General features: G+C 48.3%; 2 protein-coding genes and 23 non-coding genes across 25 annotated transcripts; all 25 read right to left on the reverse strand.

The window, feature by feature from the left end:
- Nucleotides 1-3,154: 3,154 nt before the first annotated feature.
- On the reverse strand, nt 3,155-3,228 carry Trnai-aau (transfer RNA isoleucine (anticodon AAU)). The gene has a single exon. It is a non-coding gene; the product is annotated as a tRNA-Ile (tRNA).
- Nucleotides 3,229-3,403: 175 nt separating this feature from the next.
- Trnai-aau (transfer RNA isoleucine (anticodon AAU)) lies at nt 3,404-3,477 on the reverse strand. Its single transcript has one exon. It is a non-coding gene; the product is annotated as a tRNA-Ile (tRNA).
- Nucleotides 3,478-3,652: 175 nt separating this feature from the next.
- On the reverse strand, nt 3,653-3,726 carry Trnai-aau (transfer RNA isoleucine (anticodon AAU)). The gene has a single exon. It is a non-coding gene; the product is annotated as a tRNA-Ile (tRNA).
- A 175-nt stretch (nt 3,727-3,901) lies between these two features.
- On the reverse strand, nt 3,902-3,975 carry Trnai-aau (transfer RNA isoleucine (anticodon AAU)). The gene has a single exon. It is a non-coding gene; the product is annotated as a tRNA-Ile (tRNA).
- Nucleotides 3,976-4,150: 175 nt separating this feature from the next.
- Trnai-aau (transfer RNA isoleucine (anticodon AAU)) lies at nt 4,151-4,224 on the reverse strand. Its single transcript has one exon. It is a non-coding gene; the product is annotated as a tRNA-Ile (tRNA).
- A 175-nt stretch (nt 4,225-4,399) lies between these two features.
- Trnai-aau (transfer RNA isoleucine (anticodon AAU)) lies at nt 4,400-4,473 on the reverse strand. The gene has a single exon. It is a non-coding gene; the product is annotated as a tRNA-Ile (tRNA).
- A 175-nt stretch (nt 4,474-4,648) lies between these two features.
- On the reverse strand, nt 4,649-4,722 carry Trnai-aau (transfer RNA isoleucine (anticodon AAU)). Its single transcript has one exon. It is a non-coding gene; the product is annotated as a tRNA-Ile (tRNA).
- A 33-nt stretch (nt 4,723-4,755) lies between these two features.
- On the reverse strand, nt 4,756-6,322 carry LOC144139456 (uncharacterized). Its single transcript, XM_077671790.1, has one exon. The coding sequence runs from the start codon at nt 6,151-6,153 to the stop codon at nt 4,879-4,881; it is 1,275 nt and encodes a 424-aa protein (XP_077527916.1). The 5' UTR covers nt 6,154-6,322; the 3' UTR covers nt 4,756-4,878.
- Nucleotides 6,323-7,745: 1,423 nt separating this feature from the next.
- On the reverse strand, nt 7,746-9,608 carry LOC144139939 (uncharacterized). The gene is made up of 2 exons (XM_077672163.1): nt 8,477-9,608; nt 7,746-7,752 (listed from the first exon to the last, which is right to left on the reverse strand). The coding sequence occupies exons 1-2, from the start codon at nt 9,586-9,588 to the stop codon at nt 7,746-7,748; spliced, it is 1,119 nt and encodes a 372-aa protein (XP_077528289.1). The 5' UTR covers nt 9,589-9,608.
- A 228-nt stretch (nt 9,609-9,836) lies between these two features.
- On the reverse strand, nt 9,837-9,910 carry Trnai-aau (transfer RNA isoleucine (anticodon AAU)). Its single transcript has one exon. It is a non-coding gene; the product is annotated as a tRNA-Ile (tRNA).
- A 175-nt stretch (nt 9,911-10,085) lies between these two features.
- Trnai-aau (transfer RNA isoleucine (anticodon AAU)) lies at nt 10,086-10,159 on the reverse strand. Its single transcript has one exon. It is a non-coding gene; the product is annotated as a tRNA-Ile (tRNA).
- A 175-nt stretch (nt 10,160-10,334) lies between these two features.
- Nucleotides 10,335-10,408, reverse strand: Trnai-aau (transfer RNA isoleucine (anticodon AAU)). Its single transcript has one exon. It is a non-coding gene; the product is annotated as a tRNA-Ile (tRNA).
- Nucleotides 10,409-10,583: 175 nt separating this feature from the next.
- Trnai-aau (transfer RNA isoleucine (anticodon AAU)) lies at nt 10,584-10,657 on the reverse strand. Its single transcript has one exon. It is a non-coding gene; the product is annotated as a tRNA-Ile (tRNA).
- Nucleotides 10,658-10,832: 175 nt separating this feature from the next.
- Trnai-aau (transfer RNA isoleucine (anticodon AAU)) lies at nt 10,833-10,906 on the reverse strand. Its single transcript has one exon. It is a non-coding gene; the product is annotated as a tRNA-Ile (tRNA).
- Nucleotides 10,907-11,081: 175 nt separating this feature from the next.
- Trnai-aau (transfer RNA isoleucine (anticodon AAU)) lies at nt 11,082-11,155 on the reverse strand. Its single transcript has one exon. It is a non-coding gene; the product is annotated as a tRNA-Ile (tRNA).
- Nucleotides 11,156-11,330: 175 nt separating this feature from the next.
- On the reverse strand, nt 11,331-11,404 carry Trnai-aau (transfer RNA isoleucine (anticodon AAU)). The gene has a single exon. It is a non-coding gene; the product is annotated as a tRNA-Ile (tRNA).
- A 175-nt stretch (nt 11,405-11,579) lies between these two features.
- Trnai-aau (transfer RNA isoleucine (anticodon AAU)) lies at nt 11,580-11,653 on the reverse strand. The gene has a single exon. It is a non-coding gene; the product is annotated as a tRNA-Ile (tRNA).
- Nucleotides 11,654-11,828: 175 nt separating this feature from the next.
- Nucleotides 11,829-11,902, reverse strand: Trnai-aau (transfer RNA isoleucine (anticodon AAU)). Its single transcript has one exon. It is a non-coding gene; the product is annotated as a tRNA-Ile (tRNA).
- Nucleotides 11,903-12,077: 175 nt separating this feature from the next.
- Nucleotides 12,078-12,151, reverse strand: Trnai-aau (transfer RNA isoleucine (anticodon AAU)). Its single transcript has one exon. It is a non-coding gene; the product is annotated as a tRNA-Ile (tRNA).
- A 175-nt stretch (nt 12,152-12,326) lies between these two features.
- Nucleotides 12,327-12,400, reverse strand: Trnai-aau (transfer RNA isoleucine (anticodon AAU)). The gene has a single exon. It is a non-coding gene; the product is annotated as a tRNA-Ile (tRNA).
- A 175-nt stretch (nt 12,401-12,575) lies between these two features.
- On the reverse strand, nt 12,576-12,649 carry Trnai-aau (transfer RNA isoleucine (anticodon AAU)). Its single transcript has one exon. It is a non-coding gene; the product is annotated as a tRNA-Ile (tRNA).
- Nucleotides 12,650-12,824: 175 nt separating this feature from the next.
- On the reverse strand, nt 12,825-12,898 carry Trnai-aau (transfer RNA isoleucine (anticodon AAU)). The gene has a single exon. It is a non-coding gene; the product is annotated as a tRNA-Ile (tRNA).
- Nucleotides 12,899-13,073: 175 nt separating this feature from the next.
- Trnai-aau (transfer RNA isoleucine (anticodon AAU)) lies at nt 13,074-13,147 on the reverse strand. The gene has a single exon. It is a non-coding gene; the product is annotated as a tRNA-Ile (tRNA).
- Nucleotides 13,148-13,325: 178 nt separating this feature from the next.
- On the reverse strand, nt 13,326-13,399 carry Trnai-aau (transfer RNA isoleucine (anticodon AAU)). The gene has a single exon. It is a non-coding gene; the product is annotated as a tRNA-Ile (tRNA).
- A 1,348-nt stretch (nt 13,400-14,747) lies between these two features.
- Nucleotides 14,748-14,821, reverse strand: Trnai-aau (transfer RNA isoleucine (anticodon AAU)). Its single transcript has one exon. It is a non-coding gene; the product is annotated as a tRNA-Ile (tRNA).
- Between the last annotated feature and the right edge of the window lie 6,120 nt (nt 14,822-20,941).

The raw sequence follows: 20,941 nt of genomic DNA on the forward strand, positions 1-20,941 counted from the left end.
GGGCTCAACTCCTCTATAGCTTTTCTTACTTCATTCTCCGTTATGTCTGTTTCGAGCAGTGCTGACACCTCTTTGTTTAGGCATGGCAACAATCTCAAAAATTCATCCTTAAACGCCACGACATCAATAGCGTGACGTGCAAACAGCTTGTCGTAAAAGTTACAAAAATAGCGTTCTATGCTGGCTTGGTCCTTGTACAAGACGCCTTCGCTTTCTATTTCCGCTATCGCATTTCTGCGAGCGTACTTTTTCTCGGAGCACAAGGCTCTTTTGGTCGGCGCCTCTCCCAGCAGCATCTTTTCTGCTCTTGCGCGAACAAGCGCGCCATGATATTTGCCCTGATCTAAGACCTCGAGCTTTGCTTTAACATTCTGTATGTCATCTCTGCACGTCCCCGGCGATCTACATTCTGCTACAATAAGAGCGTCGAGATTACTTCGTAGCGTGGCTTCTTTCTTTTTCTCGTCGCTCTTCATTGCAGAAGAACGTTCAAGGCCTTTTAGCTTAACTTCTTGTTTGAACAGCTCCCACTTCCGAATGAAGTTCGTCACTCCTGAGCTGCTAAATGAGGTCCGTGCGCATGCGTCAACCGCCTCGACAAATTTATCATCTTGCAGAAGTTTGTTGTTCATTTTCCACAAACCCCAGGAGAACGCGTTTTCACGTTTAGCGACCCTGTCTAGTGTTAACGACACCAGACAATGGTCGCTAAATGAAACAGGGGTCACTTCGTATTTGTCACATTCACGTACGAGTTCTACGGAAAGATACACCCTGTCGAGCCCCGCATGACTATTGCCCTGAAAGTGTGTATAGCGAACGGTGCCTGCATTGCTCATGCTATCACCTGCATCTTCCAGGGCGCAGCCGGCTACTATCTCATTCAGTACCACCGTACTGGCGTCTCTGAAATTGGTCGTGCTGCTTTTGTCGCGCGCTGAGCAAACACAATTATAATCGCCCATTAAAATTAAGAGTCGTTCCGTCTCACACCATGGACGCATTTCTTCAAAGAAAGCCTTCCTTTCGGCTGTATTGGTGGGCCCGTAGAAACACATTACACGCCATTCATTGGAACAATACTCCAAGTCGCACACAACATACCGCCCCGTTTCCGAGGCGGTGACAGTCTTTAGAGCGGCCCCTAAGCTTCTCCGAATTAGAAGTGCGCAACCCGCAGAAAACCCGACCGCATGCGACACGCACACATCATAGCGCGCAATAAAGGGCCGCACCATACGATCCGTCTGGTCCTCCCTCCCAACTTTGGTCTCTTGCAAGGCCACGATGTCCAAATCCTCATCTGTTACGAGTCGATACACCTGATTTTGACGTCTCCGATCCGAAAATTCCCTGACGTTAAGCGTGGCAATGCGCATTGGTTTGCTCAAGTAAACCATGTTTAGGAGGGAGCTAGACTTATCGCACAACACTTAAATTCATGCAGCACGAAAAAGAAAGACGCTTTGTCAACTGCAAACATCCCATACACGCTCCAAAATCCCGCACTTATGAGACATTCGTATGGCCTGCGGGATTCACGGCCGCTGCAATACACACTGCCACCCTCCCCCAAGCCAAACCTAAATATCAAAGCATAAGCATCAGGAACACAATACCCCCTCCAAAAATACTGCCTTGACCCAACTACACTGTTGCGTTTAGTTCGTTGGCGATTCAAGACAGCAGCGCAACAACAAACACTGAGGAACAGGACGGCGACTGCCTTTCGTAGTGACGTGCTGGCTAGGTGGGCGGAGCCGGAGTTTTCGTACGGTCTGGTGGGACGTTGGGCTTCGGCTTGAAGCTCGGACGTCTCACTGAAACCGCCTTGCCGGGGGCTCCTCGCTGCTGGTGAGTCCGTCACCCTGCTCTGTGTCGTTGCCTTCGCGTTGTCGCTTTGCCACGGCCACACTCAGGTCCATTTGCACTGCTTCGGCTGCTAGAGCCGACACCTCCGTCGTCCCCTGACTTGCCGCTCCGGTTCCGTTGTCCTCGTTCGACGAGACGTGAGGGGGAGGCGTCTTCGGCTCGACCGGCTGCTCCTTTTCAGGAACGCGCTGGCCAGCCTCGGCCTCGACCCGCCCCGCCGACGTCGACTCCTTCACCGCCTTGTCGGCTACTCCTGCAGCTGTCTCCTCCGCTTCTGCATCGTCCATGAGGTTTTCCCGGAGGTCGTCCTCCCTCGCTGGACCGGTGACGCTGGCATAGGACTTAACGCAGGCGCTTGCATCATGCCCGAAGCGACGGCATGAAGAACACTTTGGAAACTTGCATTCTCGCCTGACGTGCCCCTTGAGGTTGCAACGTAAGCACTGCGGGGCCCTTCCGGCGACGACGACGAGGGCCTTGTCACCCGCCACACGAAGTTCGTGCGGCAGGTCGTCGATGGTCACGAACGCCTTCAACTTGAGGGTCACCGTACGAAGTGTCGAGCCCTTGTCTTGGATGCCTTCGACGCGCCACCGCTCCCTGCGCACCTCGCCGACACGACCGTAGGGCGCCAGCGCAGCGCGAACGGCGTCGTCCGGCACGTTGTGCAGCAGCCAGTGAAGCTTGAGGCGGGCTTCTTGATTCGACGGGTCGATAACAAGGCACCGACGATCCTTCACCTTGATATCAGTGAGCGCAGAAATCTTCTTTACACCCTCCGCCGACTTGAACGTCACTGCCCAAACGTGACTCATCTGGTACGCCCCCAACGCCACGACGTCGGGGAGCAGTTCCAGACGAGCCAAAACGTCCCGAAAGTCCTCAACGCGGTAAGGCCGGGCACGCATGTCGGCATGAAGAAAAACCGTGTTTAAAACCGACTGACCTGAAGGAAACTGTGGAAAAAGTACTTGGTAATCATCAGCATCCTGGGCATATATCCTATTACCGCGGGCCGACAGGCCCGCTGAAGCCGCTCCTTGGGCGGAGCTCGACATTTTGCGACCGCACGCCAGCGCTACCGGAAGCAGAATGAGCTAGCGGGCCCGACACTTCACCTTTCCTCAAGTGCTGAATCGCTAAATGGGTTCATACCCGGGCTTAGGAAAAAAGTCTCAGGATGCGTGGCCGGCACAAAATGTTTTGTATTCGCCCGTGCTGGGCCCCTGAATGACCTTTATACAGCCACAGGGAAAAACTAGGTTCAGAATGAAAAAAATCCTGGCCCGCGCAGGGATCGAACCTACGACCTTCGCGTTATTAGCACGACGCTCTAACCAACTGAGCTAGCGGGCCCGACACTTCACCTTTCCTCAAGTGCTGAATCGCTAAATGGGTTCGTACCCGGGCTTAGGAAAAAAGTCTCAGGATGCGTGGCCGGCACAAAATGTTTTGTATTCGCTTGTGCTGGGCCCCTGAATGACCTTTATACAGCCACAGGGAAAAACTAGGTTCAGAATGAAAAAAATCCTGGCCCGCGCAGGGATCGAACCTACGACCTCCGCGTTATTAGCACGACGCTCTAACCAACTGAGCTAGCGGGCCCGACACTTCACCTTTCCTCAAGTGCTGAATCGCTAAATGGGTTCATACCCGGGCTTAGGAAAAAAGTCTCAGGATGCGTGGCCGGCACAAAATGTTTTGTATTCGCCCGTGCTGGGCCCCTGAATGACCTTTATACAGCCACGGGGAAAAACTAGGTTCAGAATGAAAAAAATCCTGGCCCCCACAGGGATCGAACCTACGACCTTCGCGTTATTAGCACGACGCTCTAACCAACTGAGCTAGCGGGCCCTACACTTCACCTTTCCTCAAGTGCTGAATCGCTAAATGGGTTCGTACCCGGGCTTAGGAAAAAATTCTCAGGATGCGTGGCCGGCACAAACTGTTTTGTATTCGCCCGTGCTGGGCCCCTGAATGACCTTTATACAGCCACAGGGAAAAACTAGGTTCAGAATGAAAAAAATCCTGGCCCGCGCAGGGATCGAACCTACGACCTTCGCGTTATTAGCACGACGCTCTAACCAACTGAGCTAGCGGGCCCGACACTTCACCTTTCCTCAAGTGCTGAATCGCTAAATCGGTTCATACCCGGGCTTAGGAAAAAAGTCTCAGGATGCGTGGCCGGCACAAAATGTTTTGTATTCGCCCGTGCTGGGCCCCTGAATGACCTTTATACAGCCACAGGGAAAAACTAGGTTCAGAATGAAAAAAATCCTGGCCCGCGCAGGGATCGAACCTACGACCTTCGCGTTATTAGCACGACGCTCTAACCAACTGAGCTAGCGGGCCCGACACTTCACCTTTCCTCAAGTGCTGAAACGCTAAATCGGTTCATACCCGGGCTTAGGAAAAAAGTCTCAGGATGCGTGGCCGGCACAAAATGTTTTGTATTCGCCCGTGCTGGGCCCCTGAATGACCTTTATACAGCCACAGGGAAAAACTAGGTTCAGAATGAAAAAAATCCTGGCCCGCGCAGGGATCGAACCTACGACCTTCGCGTTATTAGCACGACGCTCTAACCAACTGAGCTAGCGGGCCCGACACTTCACCTTTCCTCAAGTGCTGAATCGCTAAATGGGTTCGTACCCGGGCTTAGGAAAAAAGTCTCAGGATGCGTGGCCGGCACAAAATGTTTTGTATTCGCCCGTGCTGGGCCCCTGAATGACCTTTATACAGCCACAGGGAAAAACTAGGTTCAGAATGAAAAAAATCCTGGCCCGCGCAGGGATCGAACCTACGACCTTCGCGTTATTAGCACGACGCTCTAACCAACTGAGCTAGCGGGCCCTTTTTTTTTTTTTTTTTTATTTTAAGCTTTATTTAAAATCGGGTGCTATGTACATAGTAAAAAGGCAGTCTTTGCCTTTATACATCAGAGACCGTTGACATAACAGAGTACACTCAGCGAAGTGCAACACACAGATACACTGGTTCATCTTGAAATCACGGATGGACGCGTCTGTGCAATTGCGCCTCCATTACTTTCCACTTGCTGGATAGCTCGTCGTCTGCACTTTTTAACAGAGAGCTGGTGTAGGCAAACGCGTCACAAAAATGCGTCCACGCGGACTTTGCTCCCTCCAAACAAAGGACGTGATCCGTGCGAGACCGCCAAATTGCATACAATCCCAACAGCAGGACAATTTCCACACATTTGTCATCTCGGAATTCCTCACTTGTGAGAAACTTCACATCTTTCCAAGTTGGATACAGAGAAATTCCAAATGCTGATCTGACCTCATGCCAGAAATGCGCTGCGTTCGTGCAAAAGAGGAACACGTGCTGAAGGGACTCTGCGTAAGGGCAGAGATCACAGTTGGTTGACCACGGAACAAAGAAACCTTTGTTTGCCAGCCATGGCTTTACCGGCAGAACTTCCACGTGAAACCTGATAAAAAAATCCTTGACGGCGACCTTAACAGGAAGCCGTGGTAATCGTTTCAAGACGTCTGACACTAATGTACTATCCATTCGTGACCGGTAGAGCGGAGCTGGAAAAAGCATGTCAATCGTGTCCCAGTACAGTGATTTTCTTTTCACTTCCATTAAGTAGTCCCGTGAGAACCTCTCTTCGAAAAACCGGACCGCCTGTTCCAGCTCCCTGTAAAACTTTAGCACTCGTGACCTTGGTCCTACACCAGCATCTTTAAGCCAGTCTCTCAAAAACCCACAGCCCAGCTTAGCAAATGAGTTCAACATTAGAGGCCTATTCTGCCTGCGAAAAAAAAGGTACCTCTGAACTTTGAGCTTTACCTCAACATTGACCAATCCCAGACCACCTTTGGCTAAACTTAGAAACAGGTTACTCCTCCTCATTCGTTCAAAGCGAGACTCCCAAATAAACGTGGCAAAGAATCTATGCACTCGATTCACATCGGCTGGTAGGCATGGCATCACTTGAGCAGCATACCAAACAGCAGGAAAGAAAACTGTGTTGCACACAAACGCACGATTTCCAAGTGGTATGGTTCTCCCATGCCACGCACGCACCTTTGCTGCTAGTCCGTTTAGACTGATGGTGTTTTGTCCATTTTGCAGATTGGTGGTATCAAAACAAACGCCGAGATACATGCCGACTTGGTCAGACCACTGCATGTCCAAGAAGCTCGTTGGCTTGGCGTCCCAATCACCCAACCATGCACCCGAACACTTGTCACGATTCACTTTTGCACCAGACACATTGCAGAATTCCGACACATGTTGCACCGCTTTGCGCATCTCCTCTTTGGAAGCACACACGAGGGTCAGATCATCAGCATAGGCGAGCACTTTCACGGTCTCGTCTGCCAGGCTGACGCCACCGACAGTATTGTCGTTCAGAATGGAACGACAGAGAGGTTCAAGGTAAAGTGCGAAAAGTATCGGTGACAGCGGACATCCTTGTCGCACCGACCTGTTAACGAGTATCTTGTCCGTTGTTTGTCCGTTGATGACAAGGCGCGTTGACACCTCCCTATAGCAAACGGCGATGTACTTCAGAAGACGTTCCCCGATGTTGCAAGCTTTAAGCAGCCCAAAAAGAAAGTCGTGATCAACACGGTCGAAGGCCTTACTTAAATCCACCTTTAGCACCGCGGCCTTGTCTCCGTGTACCGATGTTGTTTCACACAGCACGCGCATTGTGTGCAGATTATCCGAGATGCGCCGCCCTTCGATACCATATGCTTGGTGGCCCCCTATGACCTCACTGAGCGCTACGTCGAGTCGCTTCGCCATAATTTTTGCCAGCAATTTGTAATCAGTCGTCAGAAGGCTGATGGGGCGGAAGTCGCCCGGGGTCGGGACACGGTTGGAGTGCTTTTTTGGGATTAGGACCGTCAGGCCTTGCCTCATGGAGGGAGGCATCAGATCCCGCTTCAGTATGTCTTCGTACACGGAACAAAGAATTGGCACCAAATCCGATGCAAACTTCTTGTAAAATGCACTTCCTAGGCCGTCGATACCGGGCGTTTTCCTAGGCTTCAGCTTTTTAATGGCCCATTCAACTTCAGACTCGGAAATGCTTTCATTTGTTTCCTCTCTAATATCATCGCTGACCTTTGGCAACAGATCAGCATAATTAAACGCGCACCCCCGACTGTGTACGCCATCTTTCTCTTCGAACAGACTTTTGTACATCCCTGTGAACGCCCTTACAAAGTCGTCTTGGCTGGTAAGAATGTCGTCGCCATCTTGCACCGCCTCTATTCTGTTTCGTGCAGCATGTTGCCTTTCTTTCGTTCTAAAAATCTTGATCGGTTCCTCGTCCCTCTGTTGTGCTTCGAGTCGACAACGAATCATAGCGCCTTTATAGTCGGCTTCCAAAATTGATAGGAGCTGTCCTTTGCATTCTCTAATATCTGTCATAAACTTTCCCGGTTCGGAATTTTCCGCTTCAATGAGACTTCGAAGCGTGCGCATTAAAACGTTTTTTCTTTCCCTTTTTAGAGCCGCTTTTTCCTGCCCTTTCGCCACAAGAAACATTTTGCATTCTTCTTTCACTTCTTCCCACGCTATGGCGTTTACCTCGCCCCGCTCTCGTACCTGCATGATTATAGCTTTAATCCCTGAGACCACATCCTCCTCGTCTAAAAGGCTTTCGTTAAGTTTCCATAATTGCCAAGAAGGTTTGGCAGTTTGCTTGGTCCTTCGGTGGTCGCCGTTCTCAAATGTGACAGTGACAAAGCCGTGGTCAGAGAACGCCACTGGCGTTACTCGGGAGGAGACGTTCATGCACATAAGCTCACTCGATACGTACACGCGATCTAGTCGCGCATGGCAGTCCCCCTGCCAGTGCGTGAATGCAGGGGCGAGGGCTGGTGTGCCATCTGCTACGTCCTGCAAGTCAAAATCGCGTAAGAGCTTTTGCAACTCCTTCAAACTGGGGTCAGCTGGCCTTCTTTTTGAGCAGTCACGCGCCTGCAGTACGCAGTTGAAGTCACCCGCGAGAACGGTGCGGCATGGGGTGTCAAGATACTGCCTGAGCTTCGTGAAATATTCTGTCCGTTGCGGCGGGTCATTTGGTGCATGGATTGAGATAAGCCTGTATTGCTCGCCACGAAGTATTAAATCGACACTGCAAACACGCCCGCTGTGATCCCTTTCATATTCAGGATACACGGTTAAAGCCGGCCTTTTCCTTATCATGATTGCACTTCCTGCGCTGCGCCCGCACGCGGGCGAGAAGTGACAGTGAAAGCGATTGTGAAAGAATCGAGCCGCGCTATCTAGCTGCTCGTTTGAGGCTAATTTTGTTTCTTGAAGGAATGCTATGTCGATTCCTTCCTGCAAAAGCTGGTTTAAGAGCCACTGCTTGCGCATACGGCCTACAAGGCTTAGGCAGTTGAAGGTTGCGAGTTTTAGGAAGGGCATTTGCAAAAAATAAAGATTCTTTTTCTTTCCTTTCTATTTGCGAATGGCGCGCCTAGTTACGTTGGCCGGTTAAACGGAACGCTTTCGACGTCGTATTTCTATGGGTACGCGTGGCGCGGGGTTAAAGCGAGCCCTTCTTTTAGTGGGCGCGTTCCACTTATTTTTTACATGAGCGGTTTTCCTTCCTGACGCCTCATTTAGTTCATCTTCTGCTTCTGGTTCAATCGGCGACAAGGCTGGAAATTCAGTCACTTCCTCCGCTTCCCTTCCTGACAGCGCAGTTTCCTTCGCCTGTTCTCGCGAGACTTCATATTGAGGCTCTACGCCTATCACGCTGTCTTTTGTGGTCGACGTAGTCGGCATGCTGACAGAAAGTTCGTTTTGCGGGGGTTTTTCGGGCTCACCGTATTCTCCGGGTTTCCTAGGCGCCTCCATTGACACCTCAGGAGGTGGCGAAGCTACAGGCGGGCTTTGCGTTGTCTCCAACGTCGGCTGGTCTTCGTGCAGTGGGGGGGAGGCCGCTGCCTCCTCAGCTTCTTCCTCATCCATAACGGCTTCTGTGTCTTCCTCCTCACTCTTGCCTCCCGTGACCATCGCGTAGGTCTTCCGGCAATCCGGAGCCTCATGCCCGAACCTACGGCATTCGGAGCACCGCGGTATGCGGCAGTTCTTTCTGATATGCCCATTCCTCTTGCACCTCAGGCACAAAGGCGATCGTCCGGGCACTATCACAAGGGCATTGCCTCCCTGGATACGCAGCTGATGCGGCAATGTTTCGGTCGTGTACCCATTCTTCAAGGTTATGGTTACTGACCTTATCGACGTTTGGGCTCCCTTGAACTTGCTTGTTGGCCAAGTCTCTCTTGTGATGCGGTCAACTTTTCCGAAAGGCTCGAGGGCCTTCCGCACGACGTCATCGCTAAGCTGGTACGGCAGCCAGTGGATCTTGATGCGAATTTCGCCATCGTTGGGGTCGAGCACGAGACATTTCTTGCCCTTGATACGAAGTTCTTTCGCAGCAACTAGGCGGTGCTTGGCTGCCGCGGAGTGCGTCGACACAGCCCACACATGGTTCATTTGATAGGCTCCAATCGACGCCACATCCTGGATCACTCCCAGTCGTTCCATCTCGTCTTCGAAGTCGTTGATGCGGTATGGCCGCCCGGACACATCACAGTGCAAAAACACAGTGTTAAGCGCAGCATTTCCAGTTGGCAGCGGAGGCAGTAAAACACGGTATTCGTCCGAAGAAACAGATAAACCGCGGCCGGCGGCCGCCGATAACGAGCTATCGGAGCTCATCCTTTCCGCACCTTCACAGCTTGGCAGCCGGAAGTGGAATGACCACTGAGCTATCCAACTGAGCTAGCGGGCCCGACACTTCACCTTTCCTCAAGTGCTGAATCGCTAAATGGGTTCATACCCGGACTTAGGAAAAAAGTCTCAGGATGCGTGGCCGGCACAAAATGTTTTGTATTCGCCCGTGCTGGGCCCCTGAATGACCTTTATACAGCCACGGGGAAAAACTAGGTTCAGAATGAAAAAAATCCTGGCCCCCACAGGGATCGAACCTACGACCTTCGCGTTATTAGCACGACGCTCTAACCAACTGAGCTAGCGGGCCCGACACTTCACCTTTCCTCAAGTGCTGAATCGCTAAATGGGTTCGTACCCGGGCTTAGGAAAAAATTCTCAGGATGCGTGGCCGGCACAAACTGTTTTGTATTCGCCCGTGCTGGGCCCCTGAATGACCTTTATACAGCCACAGGGAAAAACTAGGTTCAGAATGAAAAAAATCCTGGCCCGCGCAGGGATCGAACCTACGACCGTCGCGTTATTAGCACGACGCTCTAACCAACTGAGCTAGCGGGCCCGACACTTCACCTTTCCTCAAGTGCTGAATCGCTAAATGGGTTCGTACCCGGGCTTAGGAAAAAAGTCCCAGGATGCGTGGCCGGCACAAAATGTTTTGTATTCGCCCGTGCTGGGCCCCTGAATGACCTTTATACAGCCACAGGGAAAAACTAGGTTCAGAATGAAAAAAATCCTGGCCAGCGCAGGGATCGAACATACGACCTTCGCGTTATTAGCACGACGCTCTAACCAACTAAGCTAGCGGGCCCGACACTTCACCTTTCCTCAAGTGCTCAATCGCTAAATGGGTTCATACCCGGGCTTAGGAAAAAAGTCTCAGGATGCGTGGCCGGCACAAAATGTTTTGTATTCGCCCGTGCTGGGCCCCTGAATGACCTTTATACAGCCACAGGGAAAAACTAGGTTCAGAATGAAAAAAATCCTGGCCCGCGCAGGGATCGAACCTACGACCTTCGCGTTATTAGCACGACGCTCTAACCAACTGAGCTAGCGGGCCCGACACTTCACCTTTCCTCAAGTGCTGAATCGCTAAATGGGTTCGTACCCGGGCTTAGGAAAAAAGTCTCAGGATGCGTGGCCGGCACAAAATGTTTTGTATTCGCCCGTGCTGGGCCCCTGATTGACCTTTATACAGCCACAGGGAAAAACTAGGTTCAGAATGAAAAAAATCCTGGCCCGCGCAGGGATCGAACCTACGACCTTCGCGTTATTAGCACGACGCTCTAACCAACTGAGCTAGCGGGCCCGACACTTCACCTTTCCTCAAGTGCTGAATCGCTAAATGGGTTCGTACCCGGGCTTAGGAAAAAAGTCTCAGGATGCGTGGCCGGCACAAAATGTTTTGTATTCGCCCGTGCTGGGCCCCTGAATGACCTTTATACAGCCACAGGGAAAAACTAGGTTCAGAATGAAAAAAATCCTGGCCCGCGCAGGGATCGAACCTACGACCTTCGCGTTATTAGCACGACGCTCTAACCAACTGAGCTAGCGGGCCCGACACTTCACCTTTCCTCAAGTGCTGAATCGCTAAATGGGTTCATACCCGGGCTTAGGAAAAAAGTCTCAGGATGCGTGGCCGGCACAAAATGTTTTGTATTCGCCCGTGCTGGGCCCCTGAATGACCTTTATACAGCCACAGGGAAAAACTAGGTTCAGAATGAAAAAAATCTTGGCCCGCGCAGGGATCGAACCTACGACCTTCGCGTTATTAGCACGACGCTCTAACCAACTGAGCTAGCGGGCCCGACACTTCACCTTTCCTCAAGTGCTGAATCGCTAAATGGGTTCGTACCCGGGCTTAGGAAAAAAGTCCCAGGATGCGTGGCCGGCACAAAATGTTTTGTATTCGCCCGTGCTGGGCCCCTGAATGACCTTTATACAGCCACAGGGAAAAACTAGGTTCAGAATGAAAAAAATCCTGGCCAGCGCAGGCATCGAACATACGACCTTCGCGTTATTAGCACGACGCTCTAACCAACTAAGCTAGCGGGCCCGACACTTCACCTTTCCTCAAGTGCTCAATCGCTAAATGGGTTCATACCCGGGCTTAGGAAAAAAGTCTCAGGATGCGTGGCCGGCACAAAATGTTTTGTATTCGCCCGTGCTGGGCCCCTGAATGACCTTTATACAGCCACAGGGAAAAACTAGGGTCAGAATGAAAAAAATCCTGGCCCGCGCAGGGATCGAACCTACGACATTCGCGTTATTAGCACGTCGCTCTAACCAACTGAGCTAGCGGGCCCGACACTTCACCTTTCCTCAAGTGCTGAATCGCTAAATGGGTTCGTACCCGGGCTTAGGAAAAAAGTCTCAGGATGCGTGGCCGGCACAAAATGTTTTGTATTCGCCCGTGCTGGGCCCCTGAATGACCTTTATACAGCCACAGGGAAAAACTAGGTTCAGAATGAAAAAAATCCCGGCCCGCGCAGGGATCGAACCTACGACCTTCGCGTTATTAGCACGACGCTCTAACCAACTGAGCTAGCGAGCCCGACACTTCACCTTTCCTCAAGTGCTGAATCGCTAAATGGGTTCGTACCCGGGCTTAGGAAAAAACTCCCAGGATGCGTGGCCGGCACAAAATGTTTTGTATTCGCCCGTGCTGGGCCCCTGAATGACCTTTATACAGCCACAGGGAAAAACTAGGTTCACAATGAAAAAAATCCTGGCCCGCGCAGGGATCGAACCTACGACCTTCGCGTTATTAGCACGACGCTCTAACCAACTGAGCTAGCGGGCCCGACACTTCACCTTTCCTCAAGTGCTGAATCGCTAAATGGGTTCGTACCCGGGCTTAGGACAAAAGTCTCAGGATGCGTGGCCGGCACAAAATGTTTTGTATTCGCCCGTGCTGGGCCCCTGAATGACCTTTATACAGCCACAGGGAAAAACTAGGTTCAGAATGAAAAAAATCCTGGCCCGCTCAGGGATCGAACCTACGACCTTCCCGTTATTAGCACGACGCTCCAACCAACTGAGCTAGCGGGCCCAACACTACACCTTTCCTCAAGTGCTGAATCGCTAAATGGGTTCGTACCCGGGCTTAGGAAAAAACTCCCAGGATGCGTGGCCGGCACAAAATGTTTTGTATTCGCCCGTGCTGGGCCCCTGAATGACCTTTATACAGCCACAGGGAAAAAGTAGGTTCAGAATGAAAAAAATCCTGGCCCGCGCAGGGATCGAACCTACGACCTTCGCGTTATTAGCACGACGCTCTAACCAACTGAGCTAGCGGGCCCGACACTTCACCTTTCCTCAAGTGCTGAATCGCTAAATGGGTTCGTACCCGGGCTTAGGAAAAAAGTCTCAGGATGCGTGGCCGGCACAAAATGTTTTGTATTCGCCCGTGCTGGGCCCCTGAATGACCTTTATACAGCCACAGGGAAAAACTAGGTTCAGAATGAAAAAAATCCTGGCCCGCGCAGGGATCGAACCTACGACCGTCGCGTTATTAGCACGACGCTCTAACCAACTGAGCTAGCGGGCCCGACACTTCACCTTTCCTCAAGTGCTGAATCGCTAAATGGGTTCGTACCCGGGCTTAGGAAAAAGGTCCCAGGATGCGTGGCCAGCACAAAATGTTTTGTATTCGCCCATGCTGGGCCCTTGAATGACCTTTATACAGCCACAGCGAAAAAACTAGGCTCAGAATGAAAAAAAAGAAGTGGCCCGTGCAGGGATCGAACCTACGACCTTCGCGTTATTAGCACAACGCTCTAACCAACTGAGCTAGCGGGCCGGACACTCCGCCTTTCCTCAAGTGCTGAATCGCTAACTGGGTTCGCACCCGGGTTTAGGAAAAAGGTCCCAGGATGCGTGGCCAGCACAAAATGTTTTGTATTTGCCCATGCTGGGCCCTTGAATGACCTTTATACAGCCACAGCGAAAAAACTAGGCTCAGAATGAAAAAAATCCTGGCCCGCGCAGGGATCGAACCTACGACCTTCGCGTTATTAGCACGACGCTCTAACCAACTGAGCTATTTTTTTTTTCTTTAATGCATGGAAATGTTAGAAAACTTCAAAAGACGAGACACTTAACACACAATTTAAGCACTAACAGACAGTCGAACAAAGATCAAAACTCAGGCAAGAAAACGCACGCATCCAAAAGAGGCAGCCACTCTGGTGGATCACTCTGCGCAGCATAAACGCTCCGCACCAACGCCGCCTGTTCCCGAAAAATACACTTGGTCGGCCTAGGGGGTTCCGCATGCCGATCAGTCATACGGCACTTCCACAAGCTAAACAATCCTAGGAGAACGAAAACGTCATATGGCACCCGATTAACATCTTCAAATGGCAGGAGCGAATGTTTGTGCACCAACTTGTGTCTCGTTTTTTCTTCTACAAATTGGTTGATCACCCACTTTTACTGACTGTACTTCAGCAGCGCATAAGTTTCCATTTGCCTTTTTTGCTTGTATGTACGGGCGAGGTCAATACGAAGCCTCCATGGGGATTTCTCAAAGAGGTCGTGGAGTCGTTTAACTTTCTTACCGCGCGGTTTTCCTTGGAATATCTGTTCAGCATGTCAAGGAAAACTATGACGAACACTCTTATTGAAAGTCTATTCCCGGTGCCTGTTTATCGCCAGCCTTACTTAGGCCACCAGAAAAGCAATGTTTTAAAACGCGTAATGAGCATGTGTATCCCGCCAAATGCAAAGACATTTTTCTTCAAGCTTCATTCTTCCACACTCCCAGTTAAGACATGGCTGCGCGAAAAAGGAATGTCTATTCCTTGGTCGGACAATTGTCGCCTCTGTAATCAACCAGAGACAATTGATCATTGTTTTGTGTTGTGCCGGGACGCTGTGTTCTTCTGGGACGTTTTGCAGCGGACACTAAAAAAGGACATCGACATCACCCCGTACACCATTCGCTTCTAACCAACTGAGCTAGCGGGCCGTACACTCCGCCTTTCCTCAAGTGCTGAATCGCTAACTGGGTTCGCACCCGGGTTTAGGAAAAAGGTCCCAGGATGCGTGGCCAGCAAAAAATGTTTTGTATTTTCCCATGCTGGGCCCTTGAATGACCTTTATACAGCCACAGCGAAAAAACTAGGTTCAGAATGAAAAAAAAGAAGTGGCCCGCGCAGGGATCGAACCTACGACCTTCGCGTTATTAGCACGACGCTCTAACCAACTGAGCTAGCGGGCCTTTTTTTTTTCTTTATTGCCTGTTCACTTTCCAGAACAAAATATAAATACACATCAGACACACCAGACACATCAGCCACACACTGGCCGGAATGTAGTGCCTAGAAGTTTTTTAGGCACGCCAATTCATCCAGAACTTTTGTCCACTCAGGGGGGTCGTTTTGGGCTTGAAAAACATCACGTATATAACACACACTTTCAATGAAGTTTTTCCGTACCGGGCGTGCATGCAAATCTGCATTATCTACTGCTGTTCTCGTTTTCCACATTGCGTGGAGGCTCAATAGCATTATCAGGTCGACTGGCATTTCTGTGTTATCAACCGGTAAGTAGCGGATACCGTGTGCACTGATAGGCAGTTCTTTCTTTAGGGTTCTCTTCAAGACATCCCAGTGAAACACGGCGTCCCAACAATCAATGAATACATGTTCCACGGTTTCTGGTGTTTTGCAAAGGCGACAGTCCGTGCTCCATGGAACAAAAAGGCCCTTTTCATGCAACCACGTTTTAACTGACAATGTGTTTGTATGCAGCTTGAAAAAGAAAGTCTTAACTGATGGTTTAACTGGCATTTTTTTCACCCTTTTCAACACATCCTGGCCTTCCTTGCCAATGTAGTTTGCACGGTAAAGGGGAACAGGCAACAATGTGTCCACCAAATCACTGTACAACTTTTTTCTTGTAATTGTGCTCAGATACTCTCTCGAAAATCGAACTATTAGAAAACGATACGACGAAATAACTTCACTCAAGTACCCTGTTACGGACCATCCCATGCACTGAGTAGATGATACAATGAATTCAGGCAGGTGGCTTTGAAGACGCACCTGTATAACAGTACGCAGGAAAGGGTCACTTTGATCACGCAAGAAAATAAAGCGTGAAACAAGTTGCCGAATAAATAGGTGGGCAAGGCCAAGCCCTCCGCACTGCACCGATCGAAATAAGTTGGTTCGGCTGGTTCGCTCCCAACTAGATCCCCAAATAAACGTTGCGAACACTCTGTGTATTTTTTGAACACTGACGCGAGACATGAATAGCACTTGTAACACATACCAAACTTTAGCAACTAAAAACACATTGCAAACAAACGCACGCGCAAACATGGAAAAATCTCGTCCCTGCCACGCCTGCACCTTCTCGTTCATTTTTTTCGTTTCCCCTGCCCAATATTCCGTACTTTCTTTGTAACATTCCAGTGGCACTCCCAAGTACGCCGTCGGCAGCGTTGTCCACCGCATGTTTGCAAAGTAATCGGGCGGGCTCTGCCAGCAACCGTGCCAGAAACCAGCGCTCTTCTCCCAATTTATTGCACTCCCAGTCTGCGTGCAGTACTTTCTGACGTTTTCCTCAACCTTCAATACACTTTCACTGTCTGTGCAAAACACCGCTATGTCGTCTGCGTATGCAAGAATTTTAACTTCCTTGGTATGTAGTTGAAAGCCCCTTACACTTTCATCGTTAATGACACTTAAACAGAAAGGCTCCAAATAAATTGCAAATAATAACGGACTTAACGGGCAGCCCTGCCTTACGGACGATCGAACAGGTATACTTTCCGTAAGAGTCCTATTTATAACAATGCGGGTAGTACATTCGTTATACACCATTTTTACCCCTTCTAGAATAACACTTCCGACATTCACGTGCTTTAACACATCAAATAATATTTCATGCGATACCCTGTCGAATGCCTTAGCTAAATCTATCTGCATCATAGCTACTCGGCTCTCAAACGCGTCGCAGCATTCTAGCACACTCCGCGCAACGTGCACATTCGTCGCAATATTCCGTCCTTTAATACCGCACGTCTGGTGGGGGCCAGCTACTTCTCTTATGATTGTTTGCATTCTTTTTGCTAGTACCTTCATATAGATCTTGTAATCTACATTGGTGAGGCTTATCGGACGATAAGACCCCACCGATATGAGTTTTTCTGGGTTATCCGTTTTTGGAATCAAAACCATATTGGCTGTTGTGAAAGACCGGGGCACACGCTTTAATGAATACGACTCCTCAATAACGGCGTGCAAGATTGGAGCTATCATGTGCTTGAAGGCCTTATAAAATTCCGCCCCCAAACCGTCTGGTCCGGGCGATTTTCCAGGGGCGAGTGCATCGATTGCGTCCTTTATCTCTTCCACGCTTATAACTTGCTCCAAGCTCTGCCTAACTTCGTCTTCTAATCTGGGCATGCGCATCAGAAAATTATTTGCAAACCCTTCTTCTGTTTGCCTTTTCTTACCGAACAATTCGTGATAGTGTTCAATAAAAGCCTGTTCAATTATTTTTTTGTCATCCGTTACTTGGTTCTTATACTGTATGCATTTAATCTCATTTTTTGTTGCGTATCTTTTTTCATCACTGAGAGCCCTTTTATTTGGTGCTTCGCCCGCCCACAATTTTTCGCTTCTAGAACGGATCATTGCGGCCCGATACCTTTCCGTGTCTATAACTTCTAGTTGGTTTTTCACGTCTTTTATTTCATTTAAAAACGTACCAGGCTGGGTGCTTTCTATTTCTGTGAGATAGAGGAGTTGTGCTTTCAGTTCGTTTTCTTTTTTCCTTTCGTCATAGCGAAGGATGCTTCCTTTTTCTATTGCCATAAGTTTTATATTACTTTTTACTTCTTCCCACATCAAATCAAATCAAATCAAATCAGTTTATTTGCATCACAGTGATGCGGGTAGGCTCGGGCAAAAAGCGAACAGGTTTCACTTGAGGAAACCCGAGCCCCCCTTGGGTACAAGGCATACATCAAGGGCACATCTCCCACCCTCAGCAATACAGACGCTTCATGGGACAAGCGGTACATGCACTCCATTGGTAAAACATTGGATAAAAACACTGTCTTTATAAAATAACCCATATTACACAACTACTTAGACACTCAAACATTATCTGAGTCAACAAGAAATAGAGCATAATATATAGCAATGCACAACAGCAATATTTATGAAAAACGAAATCGGCATAACAAGTGGCAGTTTGAAAACAGTAAAAGAAATGTTACAGGAAGTGCTCTCGTGTAGCGCGAGCACTAGCTTCTTGTAGGCAGAAACCGTCTGATATGAAATCATTTAGTAGCCTCGGTAAGACATACCTTATCATCTGCCGTCCATGCTCAGTACGGCAAAATGGAAGGTACCAAAATTGTTGCTTTCGAAACGTGTAAGTTACGGGGTTTGGTTTAAGGGATAGCATTTGTAAGAAACTTTCTTCACAATTAGCAACAGATTTTTTTATAACGCGTCGCCAGGCAAAATTTATATAAGTTAGGAACAGGTACAATTTTAAAACGCGTGAACAACTCCTTGGTGTGGGCAAGGTAGTCAACGTTTGCTATGTGGCGCACTGCTTTCTTTTGGAGCAGGTACATTTTCTGTATGTTAGAGTTTGTTGTATTGCCCCAGATAAGGAAGCAATAATTCACATGTGATACAAACAACGCGTTGTACAATAGGAGTTTTACAGATAATGGAAAGAAGGAGCGAACTTTGGCGAGTATTCCGACAGATTTTCCTAACCTACTTAAGACTAAGTTTATGTGATTGTCCCAGCTCATGTTTTTGTGGAAAATAACGCCTAATGTTTTTACGGTGTCTACGACCTGTGTGATAGCGTTATCCATTATGATGCTGCGGTCCACTGAAACAACACTCTGTCTTGAATGAAATAACACGGCTTTCGTTTTTTTACTATTTATGAGTAAGGAATTTGCTGTACTCCACGAGTTCAACTTTTCTAAAACGCCATTTATATTTGAAATTAGAGAGGGTATATCTGTGCCTTTGAATAGGAGGGTTGTGTCGTCCGCATATAAAATGTAATGTGGTTTGTCACTAATACATGTTATGTCATTCACGTACAGAATAAATAATAGCGGGCCTGAAATGCTTCCTTGCGGAACACCAGTGGTTATTTGTTGAAGAGTAGAGAGGTTCTTTCCTATTGTTACGCATTGTAACCTGTGTTCTAGATATGATTTAAGAAGATCAGACGCGATGCCACGGATGCCATATAACTCTAATTTTTGGAGGAGGGTCTGATGATTTAGGCGGTCAAAAGCCTTCGAGAAGTCTACAAATACACCCATACACAGTTGTTTATTTTCGAGTGCGTCAAGGATTATTCCTTTTTGCATTAGCAGAGCTGTTTCAGTAGACCTTTTGGGACGAAAGCCATACTGCGCTGCACTTATTAGTTCGAATTTGTTACAAAAGTTAGCGAGTCTTTTATAGATTACTTTTTCCAATCCTTTTGAAAAAACCGGTAGAATAGAAATGGGTCTATAGTTGGACATCTCATTTCTATCACCACCTTTAAAAAGCACTACAACCTTTGAAACTTGCATAAGCTTCGGAAAGCAACCTGTTGATAAGGCTAAATTGTATATAAAACTTAGAACCGGGGCGATAGTGTTGATTACGTATTTGACTGGACCAATTTGCATGTCGTCAACGTCACGAGTTTTACTGTTCGGGAGAGAAACAAATATTGCCTCAATTTCACTTTGATCTGTTGGTTCAAAAAATATGCTTTTGGGGTTTCTAGGTATTGCATGACCGCTAGTTGTGGGGCAATGCGTTCTCATGACAACTTGTTTGAAAAATGTATTGAATTGTTCAGCAAGTTCTATTCCGCGCACACGGTGGCCATGAGACACGAGTTCTTCGACAGGAGGGGGGTGCGCTTTCACATTAAGAAGCTTGTTAATCTTTCTCCATACATCTGCACTGCCTTTGCAGGCATCTTGCTGAAACTGACTATGCAAGTAACACCGCTTTTCGTTTTTTAGAAATGAGTTCAACTTGTTGCGATATTGCTTAAACTTTTGTAGATCTGAAATTAGCCTTGTTTTAAGAAATTTCTTGTATAACTTATTCTTCTGTCTTATTCTTCTCAAGCATTCTTCGTTGATCCAAGGTTTGCGATTTTTACTATTCGTTTTAAAAGTTCTTTCTTTAAAACTTTCATGGTAAACACGTTTAAAAACTGATAAAAACTTGTCGTACGCAGAATCGGCAGTTTCGCAGGACAATACGTCGGCCCAGCTTTCGTTCATGAGGCGGGAATGGAAAGAATGCAAAGTATCTTGTGTTATGTTTTGAATGCCTGCTGTCGCTGCTACTTTCGCATGCGTCCTGTTATCATGACGTTCTAAGAAAAGATAAATGGGGAAATGGTCACTTATGCTGGAGCAAACAACGCCAGATAACACTTCGGTACTGTTTGTATTGGTAATAAAAAGATCTAGTACACTTTCTGTCTGAAGTGTGACACGTGTTGGCGTTTCACTGCAAATCGCAAAACCGTTTGATTCTATCGTTAAGCGAAACGACTCCTGCGCTGGGCCAGTTTTCTTTATATCGATATTGAAGTCACCACCAAGTATTAATTCAAGATGATTTTCAGTCGCGTAGTTTAAGAGGCGCTCAAAGTGGGTGATGAAATTGCTTATCTGACTGTTCGGCGGCCGGTACATGACGCTGTAAATATTTTTGTTTGACACCAGAGCCAGACATTCGAAATCGTCAGTTATGAATGAAAGCTCCGAAATTATTTCACATTGAAATTCATTCCTTATAAGAATTTCGATACCACCACCTTGCTTGTGCTGTCTATTTATGAAGAAACTTTGATAACCTTCAAACCTGTAAACTTCCTCGTTCGAGGAGTACCATGTTTCCGTCAGCATAATTATATCAAATTTGAAAACAAATTCATTGAGAAAGACAAGAAGTTCCTCTTCCTTATGCCGCCCTGATCGAATATTTAGGTGAAGGCAGGTAAGACCTACATTTTTAGACTGTAGCTGTTCGTTTGACATGACAATAGTTTTTCTAACTGTCCCTCTACACATTCCACGAATTTCTCATCATTTAGCAGCTTTGTATTGAACTTCCACAGGTCCCAGTTAAAATTGGTCATTTTTTTCTTTACTCCCACAGTGAACATTACTAAGCTATGGTCACTAAATGACACATGCTTTACTTCATATGAGCTGATCAGTGGAACTAACTCTAATGACACGTAGGCCCGGTCGAGTCGGGCATGACACTCGCGCTGAAAATGCGTGTAGCGAGGGGTAACTCCGCTCCTGAGTGTGAGTCCTACATCC

This window comes from Haemaphysalis longicornis, unplaced genomic scaffold (genome assembly GCF_048455015.1).
Source record: "Haemaphysalis longicornis isolate Haplotype H1 unplaced genomic scaffold, Haemaphysalis longicornis Haplotype H1 scaffold_5, whole genome shotgun sequence".
In the NCBI taxonomy this organism is placed as follows: Eukaryota; Metazoa; Arthropoda; class Arachnida; order Ixodida; family Ixodidae; genus Haemaphysalis; species Haemaphysalis longicornis.

What these genes read in the sequence shown, in the direction of transcription:
- LOC144139456 (XM_077671790.1), bottom strand. Translation starts at nt 6,153, where the DNA reads ATGCGCAAAGCGGTGCAACATGTGTCGGAATTCTGCAATGTGTCTGGT.
- LOC144139939 (XM_077672163.1), bottom strand. Translation starts at nt 9,588, where the DNA reads ATGAGCTCCGATAGCTCGTTATCGGCGGCCGCCGGCCGCGGTTTATCT.